General features: G+C 46.5%; 1 protein-coding gene across 3 annotated transcripts in view; it reads right to left on the bottom strand.

The window, feature by feature from the left end:
* HIVEP3 (HIVEP zinc finger 3) overlaps positions 1 to 19,495 on the bottom strand; it is a 315,453-nt gene that overhangs the window by 62,411 nt on the left and 233,547 nt on the right. For 2 of the 3 annotated variants that reach the window (XM_087760921.1, XM_087760920.1), the window contains one exon: positions 2,963 to 8,608. In XM_087760921.1, the coding sequence (XP_087617047.1) occupies positions 2,963 to 8,065 (5,103 nt within the window). In that variant the 5' untranslated portion in view covers positions 8,066 to 8,608. Of the gene's footprint in view, positions 1 to 2,962; positions 8,609 to 19,203; positions 19,269 to 19,495 lie in introns of all 3 variants that reach the window. The other variant, XM_087760919.1, reaches the window with a different exon arrangement.

Below are 19,495 nucleotides of genomic sequence, written 5' to 3' on the forward strand. Positions count from 1 at the left end.
TGTACCTTAGGCACTTATCTCAAGGGTGAATGAATCACCCAAGAGGTGCCTCTTTGTCTCGCATGGTTATACGGGAAGCCAAGAGCAACTAGCTCAAACTGAGACATGTAAAATTCAGCGGGATGTAACCCAGCCTCCACAGCAGCGTGCTGCTGGTATGACCATCAGATTTGCGCAGGAGGGGGGATGGACTCACTAAAAAGTAGCTTTGCAAAACTGAGGTCAAAGGTTTCAAATTTGCCCAGTAATTTCAGGAGCTCAGCTTAGAGCATTAAATGCACCTGAGACTGCTCTCTGCCCTTGGGGCCAGCTTACAGAGATTAGCCCATGTCCACACCATCAGACCCACATACCCTTCCTAGATGCCTCCTGGGAATGGTCCCTGTCCTGTCCTATCTCCCTAGATGTGCCCAGGAATTGCTTGGGCGAGGGCTATCAGTCCAGGACAGAACTGTGCCAGGAACCATTTTAACAATTTAACAGCGGAAACGGTCTTGAGCTGGTGTCTCTGGGCATGGAGATATCTGTGCTCGGAGGAAATCAGTGGCAGGAGACACACTGAGCACCTTCAAAAATTAAACCTCAGTAGTTATGACTTCACCTCCTGATATGAGCTACACGCTCATAACAACGCTAGTGATAACCTTCCCAGTTCAGTTCCTTATTTACTGAGGAATACAAAACAATTGACTTTCTAGATGTAGCATGAGGTTTATTTATTGCAACTTTTGAAAGCACAAAACATAGACAGATGAAAGGCACCAGAGAGAGCCAAAATCATACAGTCACTACTATCCCCTTTAACAATCTCGTTTAATTTACAAAGTGTGCAAGCCCGATACAGTGTAATTAGCCATCCCTACATGCACGCTGGAGCCTACAGTCACTTCAGAATTGATCTGCTCAGTAAATCCCACTGGTAATTTAAAAACCAAGCCAAGTACGTAGACAGTATAGACAGTACTACTGCTTGCTGGTAGCTGGCTGCATGCATAATTGTACAAAATTTTAGAGCTGTTTTACATTTTCTGTTGCGTTGACTGACAACTTATAGTTACATAAAGAAGAAAATATTTAAGGGAAATAGCTAGAGCAGAGTTAACTGAAGGTTGAACTTTCAACTTTTGATTGATGCTACTGCTACGCAGCTCCTGTTAATCGCATCTTCCTGAGTAACCAGTAACGCTACTTCCTAATCTGTGCAAGTCATATGCATTTTAAAAACTACACTGAGGATTTCACTCCCACTGATCATCTAATCAAAAATTATTTCTCTGCTTGGCATGTCAATTTATCTCTGTTGAAATTAACATAATTTCTGCAAACCCCACTCCTTTAAGCAGCAGGTATTAATACTAGATTTAGGCTACACCATTTTCTAGGTGAATTTGGCAGGACAAACTCTTACTTTTGCGAATTGTACCATGAAAACCTTAACTTTCACCACCAGTCAGCTTACAGGGTTTTGTCTAAAAGGTTTTTGAGTCTTTTGAGCAAATGCATGCAGTGAAATATGTGTTTTGATGACTAAGGGCTGAACCATTCCTGTCCAGGGCTTAACCTTTAACTTCAGGGTATGAGGGTCTCGTATTTCTGAAACACACACTTGGTGTGCATTTTAGCACCATGTCAAAGAGCAAAGCTCAGAGGAGCACAGGCACTTCTATTAGAGAATGAACTCAAAGATGGTACGGCACCGTTCAGATAAAATCCTTTGAAAAAGAGTGCATAAATATCAAGCATTAGTGTGGTTATTGCACTGCACAGGTAATTATCTGCCTCTGTGTCCCTAGAAATTCTGTCTTTTGGATTTCTGCAGTAGAATGATGGCAATGCTGAATAGAAATAAAGATTTATTGAATCAAAGTGACGCTACTGTGTATTTTAAGACATATTTATAAGCAGCAGCTGCAACAGCAATTATGATAAATTTAATATTCAGAGTTCATTTCATGATACAGAAATAAAATGAATAATCCATCAATATAAATTGACTTGAGATGAATATGAAATTGCAAAATCTTTAGAGCAATTCTGTTTGCTAATCTACATGAACATGATCTGGATTAAAGGGATCTGTATGGTTCAGCATTAACCAAGAGGGGAAAAGTCTGGCCTCAAAATGAGATACAAAACACTAGGCAGTTACCAGAAGTGTCTTAAAGACTTCTGTGCCCATATGGCCAATGCCTCTGGTGAGCTCTGCCCCTGTGAAGCCGTTTGCCTTGCTCCCCTTAAGTCCGTATTAAATATCCTCAGATACCTGGAAAAGCAGGTAGACAGCTAAGGACATTAACTAAACAGACTAAGCGACATGGGTGTTTTAACAAGACTCCATGTCTAACCTACTGAGGCACTTTTATAAATGTCACTGCATGCCTTTACGCTTCTTTGGGGGCCTAAATACACTTGCAAATCTTCCTTTAATATTTTTAAATACATTCAAGTATGCCTCTCCATGTTCATTAATGTACGATCAGCAGATGCACAACCAGACAGAATCCCATTTCCCCAAGGTAATCCTTTTTCATTTATAACATGCAAAATGTAGGGAATTATAACAGCATTTATAAAAAAAAAAAAAAAAAAAAAAAAGTTGTAAAGCTATTTGAAATATCAAGACAAATGCAAATCAAGTCTAATCCTTTGTGCTTGAGCAGTGGCAGTTCATGGTGCGGTGGTGATTCCTACATGCGTTTTTGATTACAAGGCAAGTAGAAACTGGAGAAAAGAAACATGGCAGATTGCCTTGCAGCAGGCTTGCCTTTTTTTTTTTTTTTTTTTTGGATTACAGTGAGTTTTAGCTTCTTCATTCTAAAAGTTTCACTGAGAACAGGTGCTTACCAAACTGAGACAGGGATGAATAAACTCCTATTAAACTAAGAATAGCAATTCCCCGTCCCTCATCCCCCTCTTCCCATGTATCCAAATGGATGAGGAGAAATATATAGGATTGCATTACCTCTGTCATTTTTGGCTTCCTGGAGCTGGACGGGACAAGCCTGCCTGCCTCTGGACGTGGAGCAGTAGCCATGGTGTAGGTTTCCTTGCTCACCTTCTGCTTGGACCTCAGGAGCGACAGGGCTGCTTTAGTGGATATACCCGGAAGGTTAGGATTATACAAGCTAATACACCAGCTGGCATACACTGAAGACCGTCGATCAACTTGCTGGATATGATTTGGCTTTATGTAGTTTAAATAGCACCAACTGACATTAGTGGTTGTGTGGAGACTGGGGAACTGAAGTACCTTCTTTGTATCTGTACCTTCTCGAGACTTCATTGCACTATGAGTGACCTCAGACGGAGGTGCAGGGCTTGGAGGGTTTGGTGGAGACTGCTCCACCAGTTCTTTGGAGTCTTCTTTCTTCACAGGTTGCAAAGGGGCCTTGCTGAGGAACTGCTTACCAGCTGGCTGCTTATACTCTTCCAGTGCCTCAAAACTTGGAGAACCTGAATGGGACACAGCTTGCTGCAAAGTACTTGGGATTTCCTTTGGCTCTGACTGCTCTAAGGACAAACTAGGTGGTGTCTCAACCTCAACCCTGCCTTGGCTTTCTGCAAGAAAGTGAGATTTATCCTGCTTTTTGCCTTCTTCTATTGCACTGGGTGGCTTCACCACTTCCAGCTTCTCTTCTGCTTCAGACACCTCCTCCTCTTTCACTCTCTTCTGCTGTTGTGTTTCCATTGTCAGCTCCAAACTACCAGCTGGAGAGAGCATCCTTTTGCTTCCACCAACTGTTGATGGGCCTCCTTCCAGTCCAAGGACGCTGTCTGATGGGGAGGTGAGTGGCATATAGCCTTTTCGTTCTGGTAAGGGTAAGGGTACTCTCAGATACGGGCTCTGGAAAATGCTTCTTTGATCCTCTGTGATCATCTGTGCCAGATCGAAGCCTAGTCCATGAACATCGGCGCTACAGACCAGGGTACCCTTGGGTTGGCGATCATCAAACTTTGGGAGAATGATAGAAGAGGAACTGCACTGGGATTGAGTGACCAGAATCTGGGAAAGCGTTGTGTACATCGCACTCCCATAGGACGGCATATTTGTCTGTATGCGCACAGGGACAACAAGCGACACCATTGGGTCTGACCGCGTAGGAATGAGCTGAGATGCGGATATGGACACCGAAGGACTTGTTGTGCAGGTCAAAGGATGCAACCTACTGTCTGAGCCATATTCTGTGCACGGGGAAAGACTGGAGGTTCCTGCTGCTGGGAATAAACTGGATTTGATCTGTGGTAAATGTCCACCAGCTTCACCTGGCAACTGGAGAGCAAACTGAGACTGAAGAGGCAGAAAAAAGGCTGAAGGGATTGGTGAGGAGCCAGGATAATGCACTGGCAGGAATGAAGGATGCTGCCTGAACGGCACCTCAGCAGGGTGAGACATTAAGGGAGGAGTGATATGAAGCGGGCCCGGGTGGATGAGCGTTTGCGGGAGAGGCAGTGGTGGGGTCTGAAATATGGAAGGAGGAATCTGAGGCATGGTGAACTGAGCAGAGAGGATGTCAGACATAGTGTGTGCGGCGAAGAGCTCTGCAGACTGCCCTGGCTGCGGCAGGAGATGCTGGTAGGGGAAGATAGAAACTTGTGGGGACATGAACTGCTTTTCATGCAGCGTTAGCTGTGGTACGGGATGGTGAAACACTTGCAGAGCTTCTGTGTATGGCTGGGTATACGCTGGCTGAGGGCTGTCTTTTGGCTGACTCTTTTCACTTGGGTGAGTACCATGAGAGGGCAAAGGGGATGAAGATGTTGGCTGCTGGGGCAAACTTGTCGAAGGAGATTTACTTGAAGAAGGAACTGAATCTTCTGTCTCTGGCCGGCCTGTTGGGCCCAAGTCTGGCTCATGCTCTGGGTGTCTAGTGAGGGACGCTTGCCTAACCAGAAAGCATTTCCTTCTCTCCTGTGGAGCCGAGGAGGCCGAGGGGCCGGCGGTTGAGGCAGGAGTGGACGACAAGCTCCCGTAGTCAAATGATTTACTGCGGGTCTCTGACATCTGGGAAGGATGTGACACGTTCGGTGTCTGCTCAGAAGCAGATCTCCGCATTTCCCTGGAATGATGATGGTGGCTTGGTACCATCAACATATGTGAGCCAATGCCAGGAGGCTTTGGGTGGGATTCAGAGGGCTGGCCGGTTGACTCCGACTTGCTGTGATCTTCACGATCGAACGACACAGAGTGGCTGGAGCCATGGGATATGCTGCTTTCCTGACTTGGGCTTCGGGTGAGAGAGACTGATTCAAAACTGGACTCTCCAGAGGACTGAGCCATTTCTGCCAGCCGCAGCCTCTTCTTTTTTGGTGGGAGTTTCTCTGCAGGGAGCTGAGAAAGGGTCTGGCTCCTCTGTGGCCACTGAAATTCCTCCGTTTTCTCTGGCTCTTTCGGAGGAGGCTCTGGCTCCATTTCTGGTCTGTCGGGCTCTTCCGTGACCAGAATCTCTGGGACCTGGATGTTGGGCTGGCGTACCAGCTTGGGCTGCAGGGAGTGAGGCGGTCGGCTGTGCTGGGGTGTTGGCTGAGACGAGTACTGCGACAAGGGCTTCTCTTCTCCTTCCAAGCTGCTCGCCTGCTCGATAGAGTCAGACTTCTCAAAGGAGCTTGTGTGCTGGATGACAGAGATCTCCTTTGAGGTCGTTCTTCTCTCTTTGCCCTCTGCACTCGAAGACAGTTTGGTACTCCTGGAATGAAAGCTGGCACTGGCATCAGAAGGTGTGGATTTACCCGGATCTGCTGGTGACTTAATGGATTCGCGGGTTAGGTTTAAAGCGACATCAGATGATGCCAGGTTTGCAAACTGAGTCCCTGGCCCAGTACTGGAGGAGGGAGTGTCAGACAACTCGAAAGCTGGAGGCTCCTCGTCATCACCGAGACTCTTTTCCTTTCGTCTTTTTCGGAGTGGGGTGAGCTCCAAACTGCTCCCTAGCTTGTAATGCATCATCTGGGGCCATGTGTCAGGATCCGCAACACTTTTCTCAGTCTCTGAAGAGGTATGGGAAGTGGAAGAGCGAGGCTTTGAGAGCTGCAGTTCTGAACAGTAGTATTTCTTATGGGCTTCATAATTGTCCCTTTTCTTATACCGAGCACCACATATGTTACACTCGTACATGAACCCTTTAACTTTCGGACCCTTCCTTGACTTTTTGGTAAGATCGCTTTCCTTGGTTTCAGGCTCCTCAGGAGGTTTGGAAACAGTTTCTTTGTTCGCAGAGCTAACCTCCTCTGAGACGTATTCTACTCCCAAAGGTAGCTCAATAGCTGGTTGTCGTTTTAGCATTCGAGGATGGGAAGAAAACGCTTGACTGCGGCTTAAGACTTCAGGCTCCATGATGTGATCATCAAATGAATAGCTACCTCTAAAGGTATGTGGGGAGCTTATAGTGCATGCAGCAGAAGGCATTGAGTGGCTTCTTAGGAGAGGCACTGTCTCTGTGGCACTGTGGGATTGCTGAAGTGACAATAATGATTGTTCGGGCTTAATTTTTTCACCGTGGGATGTCAACACTTTCGATGCATCCAACTGGCTACTGGAACCAGACTTGATATCAAACTGAAACGGTTCTCTATATACACCAGACTTTGGAGATTCAATGCTGCTACGTCTAGATAAAGAGCTTCTTCTAGGCTTAACACTATCTATTTCACTGGTATCTACAACAGCTTCATTAATTGTAATTAGCTTAGTGATGTGTTCAATAACCTGTGTTCTAGGCACAGATAATGGTACCATACTAGGTTTCTCTTCGGTAGACAGGTGCGGAAACCCCTGGGTTGTGTTTGCAGCTAACGCGGCAGTCCTTTGCCCAATTCTACCACATTTCCCAAAAATAATTTCTGCATAAGATTTTGCATTAGTATTTGGTGGGCTGATCTGCTGCTCTGCACTTTCTGATCTCGAGAAGTAGCCTGACTCGGTACTCCCTTTGCTCCCGGGGCTCAGGAAAGCTTGTTCATCTATGACCTTCTTCCGTTCGCTTAAGCGGAGTGCAAGCTTCTGCTTTATAGTATGGGTATCTTCAGATTTATGGCTCAGAGCATGGTCTGACGATGGCTCCACAAACTGGGTGCTGTCCTCAAGAGACTGAGACAATGAACACCGGTCGTGGCTGGAGCCTTGGCTCCCTCCACTCAGCAAACTACTGGACAACAGGGTGTGCTTCTGCCTGGGTGAAAGCTCTACCGAATGGCCCGACATTGCACCCGTTTCCTCCTCCGAATCTGTGCTTTCTCCTTCTGTTGGCTCTTCGAAGTCCTCCCCGCCAATCCTTTCCATTTCCAAGCTCGATGGATACATCTCTGCTCCGATCCCTGAGGCCAGCCCAGCTTTTATTCGATGAGCATGAGATTTCCTATGTTTATACAAATTGCTCTTAGTCTTAAAAGAAAAGCCACATGGAATGCAAGGATATGGCCTCTCACCCGTGTGTGACCTGATGTGTTTTTGGAGCACACTTGGCTTCGCACAAGGCCTGCTGCAGTACTGGCAAATATATTTGCCTGGCTTCTGAGGTTTCTTTTCCTTCTTGTGCACTTCCTCAGCTTGTTTTAAGGAAACCTGCGAAGGGCGAGGGATATAGACCTTTTGAACGGACGGCATGTCCTCTCCAGGAATGATCGGTGAATGGGAAGGTAAGAGCTGGCCGTGGTGAGAGTGAAGCCCGGGTGATGAAAAGGAGCCAGAGGGACCTGGTCTTACTGGATCAACTAGCTGCCATGTGGGACCTTCAAGGACATGCTCTGGTTTCCCAGGAGACATAAATGCTGGTGACAGTGTGTGCTGCTGAAGCTGCGAAACGTGGGGAGGATGTTCAAAAGAGGAAGGCTTAGGTTGCTTCTGATGTCCAGTCTTCTCCTGAGACTCCTCTCTTGGAATCGGCAAAGAACCAGAAAAGTGCTGCTGCGATATGATATCTCGGAGAGGGGTTCCTTGCGAAGAAGCAGAGCTGCCCTGGTACGTAGCTGCAGATGAAATACTGGCTTGGAAAGCCTCTCCTTTGGGAAGCCTCTTTCTTGGACTTTCCTCAGCCTTTTTTGTGCTCTTCTGGCTTTGTTCAGGATCCATGACCTTAAAAGGGTCTTTGAATGCTATTTCGGGAAGGTTTTGGCAGGCTTCATTTACGAATAATAAAGGTCTCGTCTGTAGATTCCCTGTTTTGCCTGCATTTGCTACGAAGCTGGAGCCGCCAGGAGATGGTTGTTGATTTAAGATTTTACTAAAGTGTCACTAGTTGCTATTTGATTCAAAAAAAAAAATGTTTCAAGGTCAATAAAGTTCACATTGGTAACACATGACAAACTACTTCAAAGAGAGAAAACTTTCCAAAACTTCTAGTCCAAATATTTTCCTTGTGAACTTGGTTAAGGCTTTAAACCTTGCCATTTTATTTCAGTTGACAGTGGCAAGCCTTCAAAGTCAAGATGCAACCCACAATGTGTCTCTTGTTTGTTATGCAAACCTTTGAAAACTTGAGACTATAGTGCTCATCTCATAATGATCTTTTTTTCCTGTGCAAGGAAAATAACACTGAATGGTGTATGTCCCCCTGTGTCTTCCTTCTGTTCCACTTTCGAGTTCAAAAGCCTTGGAAAAGTATTTCCCACATTTCTGTAATTATATCCAAAAGAAAACAAACAGAAAAAAATTACTTCAGTATTTGTATTTAAGTAATTAAATGCTGCTACTTTTATAGAGGCTGACAGTAAATATTTTGCACAAAAGAATTCAGAATAACTGACTGAATGTCTACCATTTGTGAGACATTACTTTTAATGGTAATCTAAACATAAATTGTACTAAGCCAAACCTCAGGGACTCACGCTCAGTTTAATGCACACATAACCTGGCTCTGTAGCAGTAACCAAAGACAGTAACTTGAAACACAGACAGTTTTGAAAAACGTATTAAAATGGTTTCAAACTTGAATTCCTTCTAATCTCCTACAATCATTTATGGTTTTACAATTTCTGTAATTATATTTCTTTTCCAAACAGACTACACAGTAAAGCTGACTAAATACAAAGCACTGTCTAATGTAGCACATACATTCACTGACAAATAAAAGGCAAATCTTTTCTGCATAAAATCCTCTCTTAAGCTTGCAATAATCTTCAGTGTCATTTACAACAATAGCAGGTAAAGAGAAAGCACATACACTCTTTTACTGAAATGTTGCCTCTTTAATTTCCTGCCTTTTGGCACAAAACAATGGTGCAAATCCAACTTCTATAGCATGCACGTATTTCATACAGACGGGATGCCGAAACTGGCTGTCTATAAAGGGGAACCCGTCTTACAATGAATTTCAATGGGAGGCTCTATTAAACCTACCACCCTTGTCAGCAACTAACAGCTATTAATGAGACACTTGGGAAGGAAATACTCCGATTCCACTGAAATAAGACAGCATCACCAAGAGACGGAATAGAAAATGGGTGGGGTGTTCCTAAGGAAAATAAGGATGGTGCTTTTTAAGTGAAGAAAACTGATACATGTAATTTACAATGAGAAAAGAAATATCCTCCTTCTTTACAAAGCTATTATCTGCCTTAGGGTGCAGTGGCTTGCTATGACAGAATTGCATTGGTTTAATTACGGGAAATTTCTCAAAGCCCTGCTGCTTTGATCCTGCCAGTGTAAACCCAGCAAAACAGGGAAGCACAGGGGACTGAGATTTTAGCTGCACAACAGCCCAACTTCATCTTGAGGAGCAACAGTGGAGAGCCAGCAGAAGAGGTTGGTTGTGTTCAACATGAAGTCCTCCAAGGATTACCCACTCCTTATTCATTCCTACAACCCTGTGGATGCTCCACATTCAATGAGAAAAGAGAGATGTGGAGTGTAAGGTAACTCAGTTTAATTTAACAGAGTCTAAAGATGTAACAACACCCTAGGATACATCATGGCCAACTAGACTTTACAAAAGTGGTTGAAAACTGGCTATTGTCTGGACAGGATTGATTTCACCTAACCTTAGATGGCAAAAAGTCAAGGTTCAAGTCCTCAGACACACCTCCCTATACTATCACAGAGAGGCAGGTGCCAATGAGGGACCCAATGGGGGCAATGCATCCCACACTGAGGTCTCAGTTCAGTGAGACTGATTGCCCTGAGATGTCGTCTCTTATTGATTGAACTAGTGGCTTACCTGGCCAGCTGTGACACCCACATCTTAGGTAAATGTACAGAAAATCAATCCTATCCTTAAACTTCACCTTCCTTTTCCCCAAATACAGGTTCTGCTCTCCTCCAGACTGAGCTTTGCATCTTCCCAGGGCCTGCAGAGCACCTGCACTTGTCCCAAATTGCTAAGAAAAAGGTGCCTCATGTTTATGGGCTCATTGCTATGAGGAGTAATCAATTACATTTTGAAGCCCCTTTTTAGAAAGTGCTGGCTCCTCGATGCTGACTAACACCAACCATGGTCTGGGCTAGACTTAGAGCACTGTACTTAGAGCACAGGACTTACTCAAGATCAAAGACAGTTCTCAAGGTGATTTATCATGTTGATTTTTGCCCAAGATGCTGTTCTTTGCCCCACTCATGACAGGCAGAGCAGATTAGCTTGGCAGAAATGGATTTAAGCAGAGACTTTTTCAGCAAGCGCAAAGTGAACACTGCCTCCCACAAGCTCAAGCACTCACATTTAAGAACTGCCAACTCAAGAATGCCTGAAAAACATTTTAATCCTGTATCTTCTCCTATAGCCTCCATATCTGTAGTAAAGATAAGGGCTGGCGACCGGAAGATCACGTGCTGTACGGAAAGAGTTAAGGGTCGACCCTCCCTTGTCTCCGCCCCTTATAACATGACACACCTACTGCTGGGGGTATAAAGCCCGGGTTGGCTGGAGATCTAGGGGGATAACCTTGATGTGTAGTGTTTGCTACACAGTGGTGACCCCGACGTGATCAGGCAACAGCGATGGAGCTCGCGGAACTCATAAAGGTACTAAAGTCGGTAACGACAAGGGTGCTCAAGCGGGGGTTTGCGGCAAGGCGGCGCCGACCTGCTGCACGTGGTGTGCTGATGGGGCAGGAATCTCCTGGGAACGAAAAGCCAACAAGTTTAGTTTCGGAGGGGACCCAGGCTGGCTGGGAAGGAGTGGCCTGTGGGACACAGACGGAACCGTTGTTACTGGGGGCTGAGCCAACGGAGGAAGGGGAGGTGCAGGGAGACTATGGTGCAGCGGGAACAAAGGAGTCGGGAAAGGTGTTCCCGATACAAGTGGGGAGTTTAGAGCGGCCGCCCACGGAACCTTCGGCACCTCCTGCACCGGCGGATCTACCACTTCCTCAATACCCCTGGGGCGAGTTGCAACAATGTGTGGAAAGGGAGCTGACTGATAGGTTGCTGGATTGGGTCCCGGGGGCTGATGTGGGATCCCAGCAGTATCGTGAACTACGTGAAGGAAGATGGCGGGAAGGAGAAAAAGAAGGCAAAACACCTGAGGACGCCCCATTGTATCCCAGTGATCGACGAGTGCTGGACACACAGAGAGCGGAGCGCAGGACATCGAGGGGGGGTGGTAGGGCTCCCCCGGCACTGTCAGTGATACCTGAGCCACCAGAGGGAACCCCTATCCCTGGGGCAATGGGAAATCAAACTGGTATTCCCTCACAGTGGAGGGAGCCTGTACACGATTACCCCATGAGCTCTGATAGCAGTGAGGGCGAAGGGGGTGACGAGGGATCCTCGATTGTTGCTCATCCGCCCCCGCTTCCAAGACGGACTAACGAGGTTTCAAGGGAACTCGAGGCATTGATCAGCCGATTGAGAGGGGTGGTGGCAAATGCGGAAAGTCTTATGCCAGGGGGAATGCCGAAAGAGAGGGCAAATGGGACGGATTGGCAGATGATTGCAAAAAATTGTGTCTTGGAAGGAGTGCGATTCCAGGCCCCTCCGATTCAAGCATTTCCTATCCGAGCAGCCCCAGGTGGAGGATATGAGTGGCAACCGTTAGATGCAAAGTTGGTGAAAGAATTGGTCACAACGGTGAAAAGTCATGGATTAAATTCCCCAGAGACCCAAGTCCTATTAGACTGTGTTTTTGCAACGCCACTTGCACCTTTTGATATCATTCAGTTGATGCGGGCCGTATTGACCCCCTCGATGATGGTATTGTTTAGGGAGGAGTGGAGGAATCGGTGCACCCAAGTTGTTATTGAGGCGCAACAGGCCAACCATCCCATGGCAGGAGTGACTTTAGAGCAGCTGATGGGTGAAGGGCAGTTCGCAACTCCTCAGGCACAGGCTCAGCGAATGCGGGGGCGCGATTTTGCTGCATCTTCGAAAGCTGCCCAGGAAGCAATACGCATCATCGCAGCTCTTGATAAAAGGGAGCCTCCATGGGTCCAAATACGGCAATCGTTAAGTGAGCCCTTCACAAAGTTTTTAGACCGGCTGCAAGCGGCGCTCCAGGTTGCTCGACTTCCTGAGCAGGCTAAGGAGGCAATATTGCTTGACTGTGCACGTACGCAAGCAAACCCACAAACTGCAGTGTTGCTAAGACAGTTACCCATAGGGACCACGCTTTCACAGATGATTCGTTATGTGCTGGAACAGGAACAGGCGCAAAGTATGCAACCGGTAGTGGCCGCAGTCCATGCGGCCTGCCGCGGCGCACGACTTATGTGCCATAGGTGTGGGGGGCAAGGACACATGGCGCGACAATGCCCTTCAAAAATAAACACCCCCGGAACAGGGGAAGGAAAGAGAGACCTACGATGCTGGCGCTGTGGGCGACTAGGCCACAGAGCTCGACAGTGCAAATCGGGGAGTCAGCAAAGGAGACCGGGCTGGGGAAACGAGAAGAGGGGATGGCTGAGGGCCGTGCCATCCCCACCTGCCCCAGTGATCAGCTCAACAGGCCCGACGACAGCAGCGCAATGTATGGCACAGGGAGTCTCTCCTTCCCCGGGACCAGCACAGTCGCCTGCGGTCCCAATGATGCAATATCCAACTCAGCTGCCTTGGGGAGATGGGAGCGCGCAATAGAGGAGGCTGGGGATAGAGCCTCGCCGTATGTGGCACTCACCCTAAACATGACCACACGACCAGAAGTAGATATTATAGTTACCCCATGGCTCCCAGCGTTGGGGGGAACACCACGCCTCGTGTTAAGAGCCCTTTTAGATACAGGAGCGGATGTTACAGTAATCCCATCACATCTATGGCCAGATGATTGGCCACTCGAACCGAGAGGTTCGCTGCAAGGCGTGGGAGGCATGCAGACCTCGCATCAAAGCAGGAACCCAATGCAAATTATGTTGAAGGATCCGGAATCTGGACAAGCTAGGGTAGCATGGTGTAACCCTGTCATTGCTGAGTTACCCATTGTCATCTTGGGACGATGTTGTTTGCAGAAGATGAATATAGTGCTGCGTACAAATTTATCATAATGGCCACTGCCTGTGTCCGCCCATTAAAACTCACCTGGTTGACAGATAAACCAGTGTGGGTAGAGCAGTGGCCATTGACAGAGGAAAAGAGGGCGGCTGTTCGACAATTGGTACAACGAGAACTTGACGCAGGACACATCGAACCCTCTACAAGTCCCTGGAACACCCCCATTTTCGTGATAAAGAAAAAAAATCGGGAGCGTGGCGACTGCTACATGATCTACGCGCAGTTAATGCATGTATACAAGACATGGGTCCGCTACAAGCGGGCCTTCCTTCTCCGGCCATGATTCCACCTGACTATCAAATAGTGGTTATAGATATTAGAGATTGCTTTTTTAGTGTTCCCTTGCATGAAGAAGATAGAGTACGCTTTGCCTTTACTGTTCCTGAGCCTAACAATCAACACCCGTGCGCCAGATATCAATGGAAGGTGTTACCCCAGGGCATGAAAAACTCACCAGTCTTGTGTCAAATTGCTGTAGCTGCTGCGATACGCCCTATTCGAGAAAATTTCCCTACGGTCATCATTTTCCATTACATGGATGACGTGTTATTGGCGTCCAACCAAGAGGAGTTACTGGAAAAGGCACGCGTGCAGCTGATAGTCAGTTTGGAGCGACATGGGTTACACATTGAGCCTCGGAAAACACAGGTAGGGCGTGCAGTAAAGTATTTAGGTACTCAACTGAGGCCACGAAGCGTGACAGCACAATCATTTGAAATTCGGACTACAGTGACAACACTCCATGAGGCACAAAAATTAATTGGACAACTATTGTGGCTTAGAAACTTTATTCCAATATCTGAGGCAGAAATGACTACCTTATATCAACTCCTGAAAGGAGGAGATTCCCCCCTAGCTCCAAGGACTCTTTCAAGAAACCATCAGGAGATTCTTAGGACAATTATGGAGCGAGCCCAGCATTGGGGTCTCGCTCGATTTACACCTGAACAACCAGTCACTGCCCTGATTTACATGACCGATACCGCTGGCCATGGTTTACTAATTCAAAATAATGGTGAAAAAGGCTGGCCTTTTGCTTGGTTGTATCAAGGCAAACCAAAGACGGCTTTAATTTCTTGGCCAACATTATTATCCCAGCTTATTCTCCGCTGTCGGAGGCAAACTCAACACTTAACAGGGAAGGACCCGGAGGTCATCGCATTGCCCTGTTCTTTGGCACAGTGGGAGTTGGTACTTCCACAAGTGGGGCTCCTGCAAGCGGCGATAGCTGAATTTACGGGTCGTATTGAAGGTCTAAGACCACACCCCTGTGGGGAGATAATCCAGGTACTCCATTTTTTGCCAGCTAGTGCCATAGTTGAACAACCCACCGGAGGCCGCACGGTTTTTACCGACGCGTCATCGATTACTGGGAAAGCTGTCGTTACATGGCAGGAGGATGGTCAGTGGACCCACATTAGTTATCAAGATCAAGGGCAATCCGTGCAGTATCTTGAGGCCAAGGCGGTATGGATGGCTCTCACTCAATGGCCCGAAGAGGCCTTGGATCTAATCACAGACTCTTGCTATGTATATAAGTTACTGAAGAAGTGCCGATGGGCACTTGGGGCAACGTCAGAGATTGCCGGAATGTTGCTCACCGCACTGCAAATGAGAACCGCTCCTGTCTGTCCTATCCATGTTAATAGTCATAGTTCCATACCGAGTTTTCTTTCTGCTGGGAATGAAATAGCGGACAGCTTAGCAAAGAGCGTACTGGCGGTTGAAGAAACTTCTAACCTAAGGCGAGCTTTCCGCCTGCATGAGCTCCTCCACTGTGGAGCTCGCGGTTTAGCTAGGCTCGCTGGCATTACGTTGCAAGATGCTCGCTCTGTGATTGCTGCTTGTCCTGTGTGTTCCAAAGGTCCCCTCTGGGAGGCAGGGGTAAACCCTCGAGGGTTGCAGCCCAACCAAATATGGCAGTCTGATGTTACGATTTATGAACCCTTTAATCCACGTAAGTATCTGCATGTCACAGTTGATACCTGCAGTGGAGTTATTTTAGCGACTATGCATGCTAAACAAAATGCTCTCTCAGTTATTTTACATTGGCAGGACTGTATGGCGCAACTTGGCATCCCACAAAAAATTAAAACAGATAATGGAGCGGCATATGTCAGCAAGAAGACAAAGAACTTTTGCGCGCTGGGATATTCAGTTGAGTCATGGCATTCCCTATAACAGTACGGGCCAAAGCATTGTAGAACGCGCGCACCGCACATTAAAAGAGTTACTCGACCGACTTAGGGAGGGGGAAAAGATAAGCCCAGGAACAGGGGTTCCCCCTCCCCTTGACCCTCCCTTATTTCGGGCACAGCGTCTGTTGACGACGGCACTAATTACCTTAAATCATACCATTCGAGGGAACACCTATAAAACCCAGACTGCAACCCAGGCACATTTCCGGCTCGATGAGAACGAAGGGCCTTACCCTTTGGTTCAAGTACGGGACCTGCAAACCCTGGAATGGGGGGGCCCTTATTCCCTCCGTTGCTTGGGACGTGGGTATGCGTGTGTGCAAACCGAGAAAGGGACGCTAGAATGGGTACCCAGTCGAAATATTCGACCGTATAGACATTAATCAATCTATTGAGTCTTATCTTGACAGGTTACCATTTCCCTATGCATCCTGATGGTGTGGGGGAGTAATGAGGGAGCCGCGACGAACTACTGGCTGGACTGGGCAAAATCTATGAACGTAACGGATGCGTGCCTGTATAAGTCTTACCATATATCGATTATTTTACACGCAGCTTCCCCAGCAAGATCCAGAACTACTGGAGCTAAGGGAGGGGGAAATGTAGTAAAGATAAGGGCTGGCGACCGGAAGATCACGTGCTGTACGGAAAGAGTTAAGGGTCGACCCTCCCTTGTCTCCGCCCCTTATAACATGACACACCTACTGCTGGGGGTATAAAGCCCGGGTTGGCTGGAGATCTAGGGGGATAACCTTGATGTGTAGTGTTTGCTACACATATCCACTCCTAAGTGTATAATAATTAGGGTTGTGAAGAAGCTTCCTGAGATGATTCAATATCATCCCAAATGTTCAGACCATCCTCAGCCTTCTCTGATGAACACATGGGCCCCAGCTGATTTTGTTAGGAACTCTGCACAAAAGTTAACATTTAAAGAATTGGTCAACAAACAAGCACACCTGCTGCCTACAGCAGCGAGCGCAGCCATTCTGGGGCAATTCAGGCTACTTTCTACATATTTTTTCCATTACTGGAAATGGCCCCTGGAATGGCAATGGCAAAAGATAATTCTCCTAGCTGGATGCAGTTACTCCAGATTGATACCTCTCCAAGGAAAATTCAACAGTGCAAAATAAAATGGCAGAAAAAATTAAGTCCACCCAGCTAAAAATTGTAGCAGGGTTTCTCCCCTATGAACTTAGAGGCATGGTAGAGGAAGGGAATGAGAGCTTCCAAAAAGCTGTTTGCAGATGCCTAACACTGCTCTGCCCAGCTCAGATACAACCAAGAGCAGCTAAGGAGCGTCTCACTGCATTACATCAGATAAGAGACCTTGTTCCCACTGCTCTCTCTTTTGCCTGACGCATCCCTCGCTGGCAGAGACGAGGGGGCTGGCGCGGGCCGGCCCTCCACAGAGCTCCTCTGCACACAGAGAGTTTCCTACCGGCTCCTTCTGGAAACGCAATGGGACTAATGCGGCTGGGAAAACCTACTCTTTTTTTTTTCTTCTTCATTTTCCTTCTGGTTTCTATTCTCTTCACCTCAGTCAAAATCTACCTTCAGACTTCAGCATTTTAACATTCATTACACTTTCTCAATTCTCCAATTTTCTCTCAGACAAGGCACATCTTTTGCTTTTACTTTCATCTCTTCCTCCTCGTGACCTAAGCAGCTTCTTCTCTCTCTCATGTGTTATGCCTCTACTATTTTTGTTTATCACTTTCACTTAGCATGTATTCTGCACTGCACTCCCTGTAGAACAGCACAACAGCAGCTAACGCACAGCAAGGCAGTGCATGGCATTGGCACAACATCAGCAAATCTTTAAGAAAAAAGTCCCATGGATTTTATGGCACATGGTTTCCAGCTGCTAACATTGCATGTCTGTGGCCAAATCCAAAGTACAAGCACTAAAACTGGGGATTCCAGCTATTATTTCTATTCAAACATAATTTCTTAGGGTTTTACTTGAAATGCAATGGAGCGAACATGAACAGAAATGCCTGTTTCATTTGCAAGGATGGAAACAAAGACTGCCACTCATGAAAGAAATCAATGACAAAATTCCTTCTGATTTTAATGGGACTAGAATTTTACCTTAAAGCCTGAGATAAAATGCTTAGAAATGCTCTCTTAGAAAGTCACAATTGTTGGTATTTTGAATTACCTTATTACGGCTGAAATGAATTCCTGCAAAGAGGCCCAGGCACCCAGTCTCTCCCTATCCTAAACTTCACCTAAGTCCTCCTAACGGGTTTGAGGAAGAGCCAACCAGTGTCAAGCTCTGTGCCTGGGACTATCACCATATATATGCAGCCATGCACCCAAACAAGCTCTTTACCATTGGATTTGGGATTGAGACCCCCCCCATAAGTGGGAAGAGAAATACCGCAGGCTGCACCTGATACCTGAGCTCCAGGTGGGAACATCACTGAAAAGACATCTGAAGGCATCAGGCCTTTTTCTACATTGTAGTTGGCCTCCAGAATTCATTCCTTTCAAGTGACGTGGAAAACTCCAGTGCTTGGCTTTCTGTCACTTGCCTTTTGTTTCCGGGACACTGAAACATCTCGTTACAGTGGATCCTTAAAACCCTCTTGGTGGCAAAACTCTGCTGTTTGCAATACTCAAGCAGATGGAAGGATTTTCTCTGCTGTTTGGTCCTGTCCCAGCCAGAGTGAGATCCAGTGTGATTAGTGGGAAGCTGTTACAACTCTGCCTTTTCTATACTATTCCAATCATAACAGTATTTTCCTCTATACACCAAATTTTAGCCTGTTTTTAAGGACGCCAGGCTTATGTGAGAACATCTGGTGTGTTACTAGAAAATCTACCTGTTTATTCCTCATGATAACTTTTAAGCCATTTGGCCAATTTTAAGCAAATTTAACCAATGGTGAACATATTTGATATATGTTAAATATATTTTCAAATCTTACAAGTTTTGTGAAAGTGAGTGAACTAGGCAAAGCACAAATTCCTATTTCTGCTCCGCTGAGGGACAGGTACAGCTCCCTTCTTACTGGCAGCCACTAAAATGTTCTGTCGATGGAAAAGCCACATTCAGCATTTACTCCTTTTTAATCTACAGATGAATCAATCTGGAGAGACACATCTGTGGGAAACCAGATCCCTTTTTTCAGTAGCTCACGATGTTCCTTTGTTCTTACAAAAAACCTGCAAGTCCACACTTTATAAAAGCAGATAAGGTGATGGGCAAAGCACAGGGTGGTAGGGCATTCTGTTACCTGGAGATCATGGCCTTTGCAACTAGATCCCAACTGTAGCTTTGAACAAAAGGGCAGATGCCACCTTAGACGTTCAAAGTGATTTATGACTGAGAGGGCTTTACAATGCAAACAGCAGGCAGCAGTAGCAGATCTCCTGTCATTACGTCTTGTAACTAGACTCAGTAATATAAAATGCTAGGGCAGCACTGGGAGGACTTGCCAGGCAAAAGTTTCTCAAATATACTGAAGAAAAAGCAAAGTAAACCAGACAAACAGAAAAGCAAGTCCTGCTCCCAGGTTGAGTCCACTGCAAAGAGCAGTGCACACATCCAGGATAAGTCACTAGGGAAAAACAGAGATTACTTACAGTGGACTTGGTAGTCTGTAATTTTGATGATGTCTCTCTTTTGTTTGCCCACAATTTAATTCAGTCTGTAAAAGAAACAGCACATTGGAATCGTAATGCGTGTATATTAAAATGCCATCTCAGCAGTGAGCACACAGGACTTACATCAGGTGCCCTGATGGAGAGGATTGCTTGGTAACCGAAACAGTACACAAACTCAGTCCCAACAGCTGGAGAAGCCCTTGGTGACCGCATTCACCTCCTTCAGCGCGTTTGCCCTGATGGTGACGTGCACGCTCATAGAAAACACAGC

The sequence above is a fragment of the Nipponia nippon genome, unplaced genomic scaffold (genome assembly GCF_047370975.1).
Source record: "Nipponia nippon isolate SJK-2023a ecotype South Korea unplaced genomic scaffold, ASM4737097v1 scaffold_23, whole genome shotgun sequence".
NCBI classification, from domain to species: Eukaryota; Metazoa; Chordata; class Aves; order Pelecaniformes; family Threskiornithidae; genus Nipponia; species Nipponia nippon.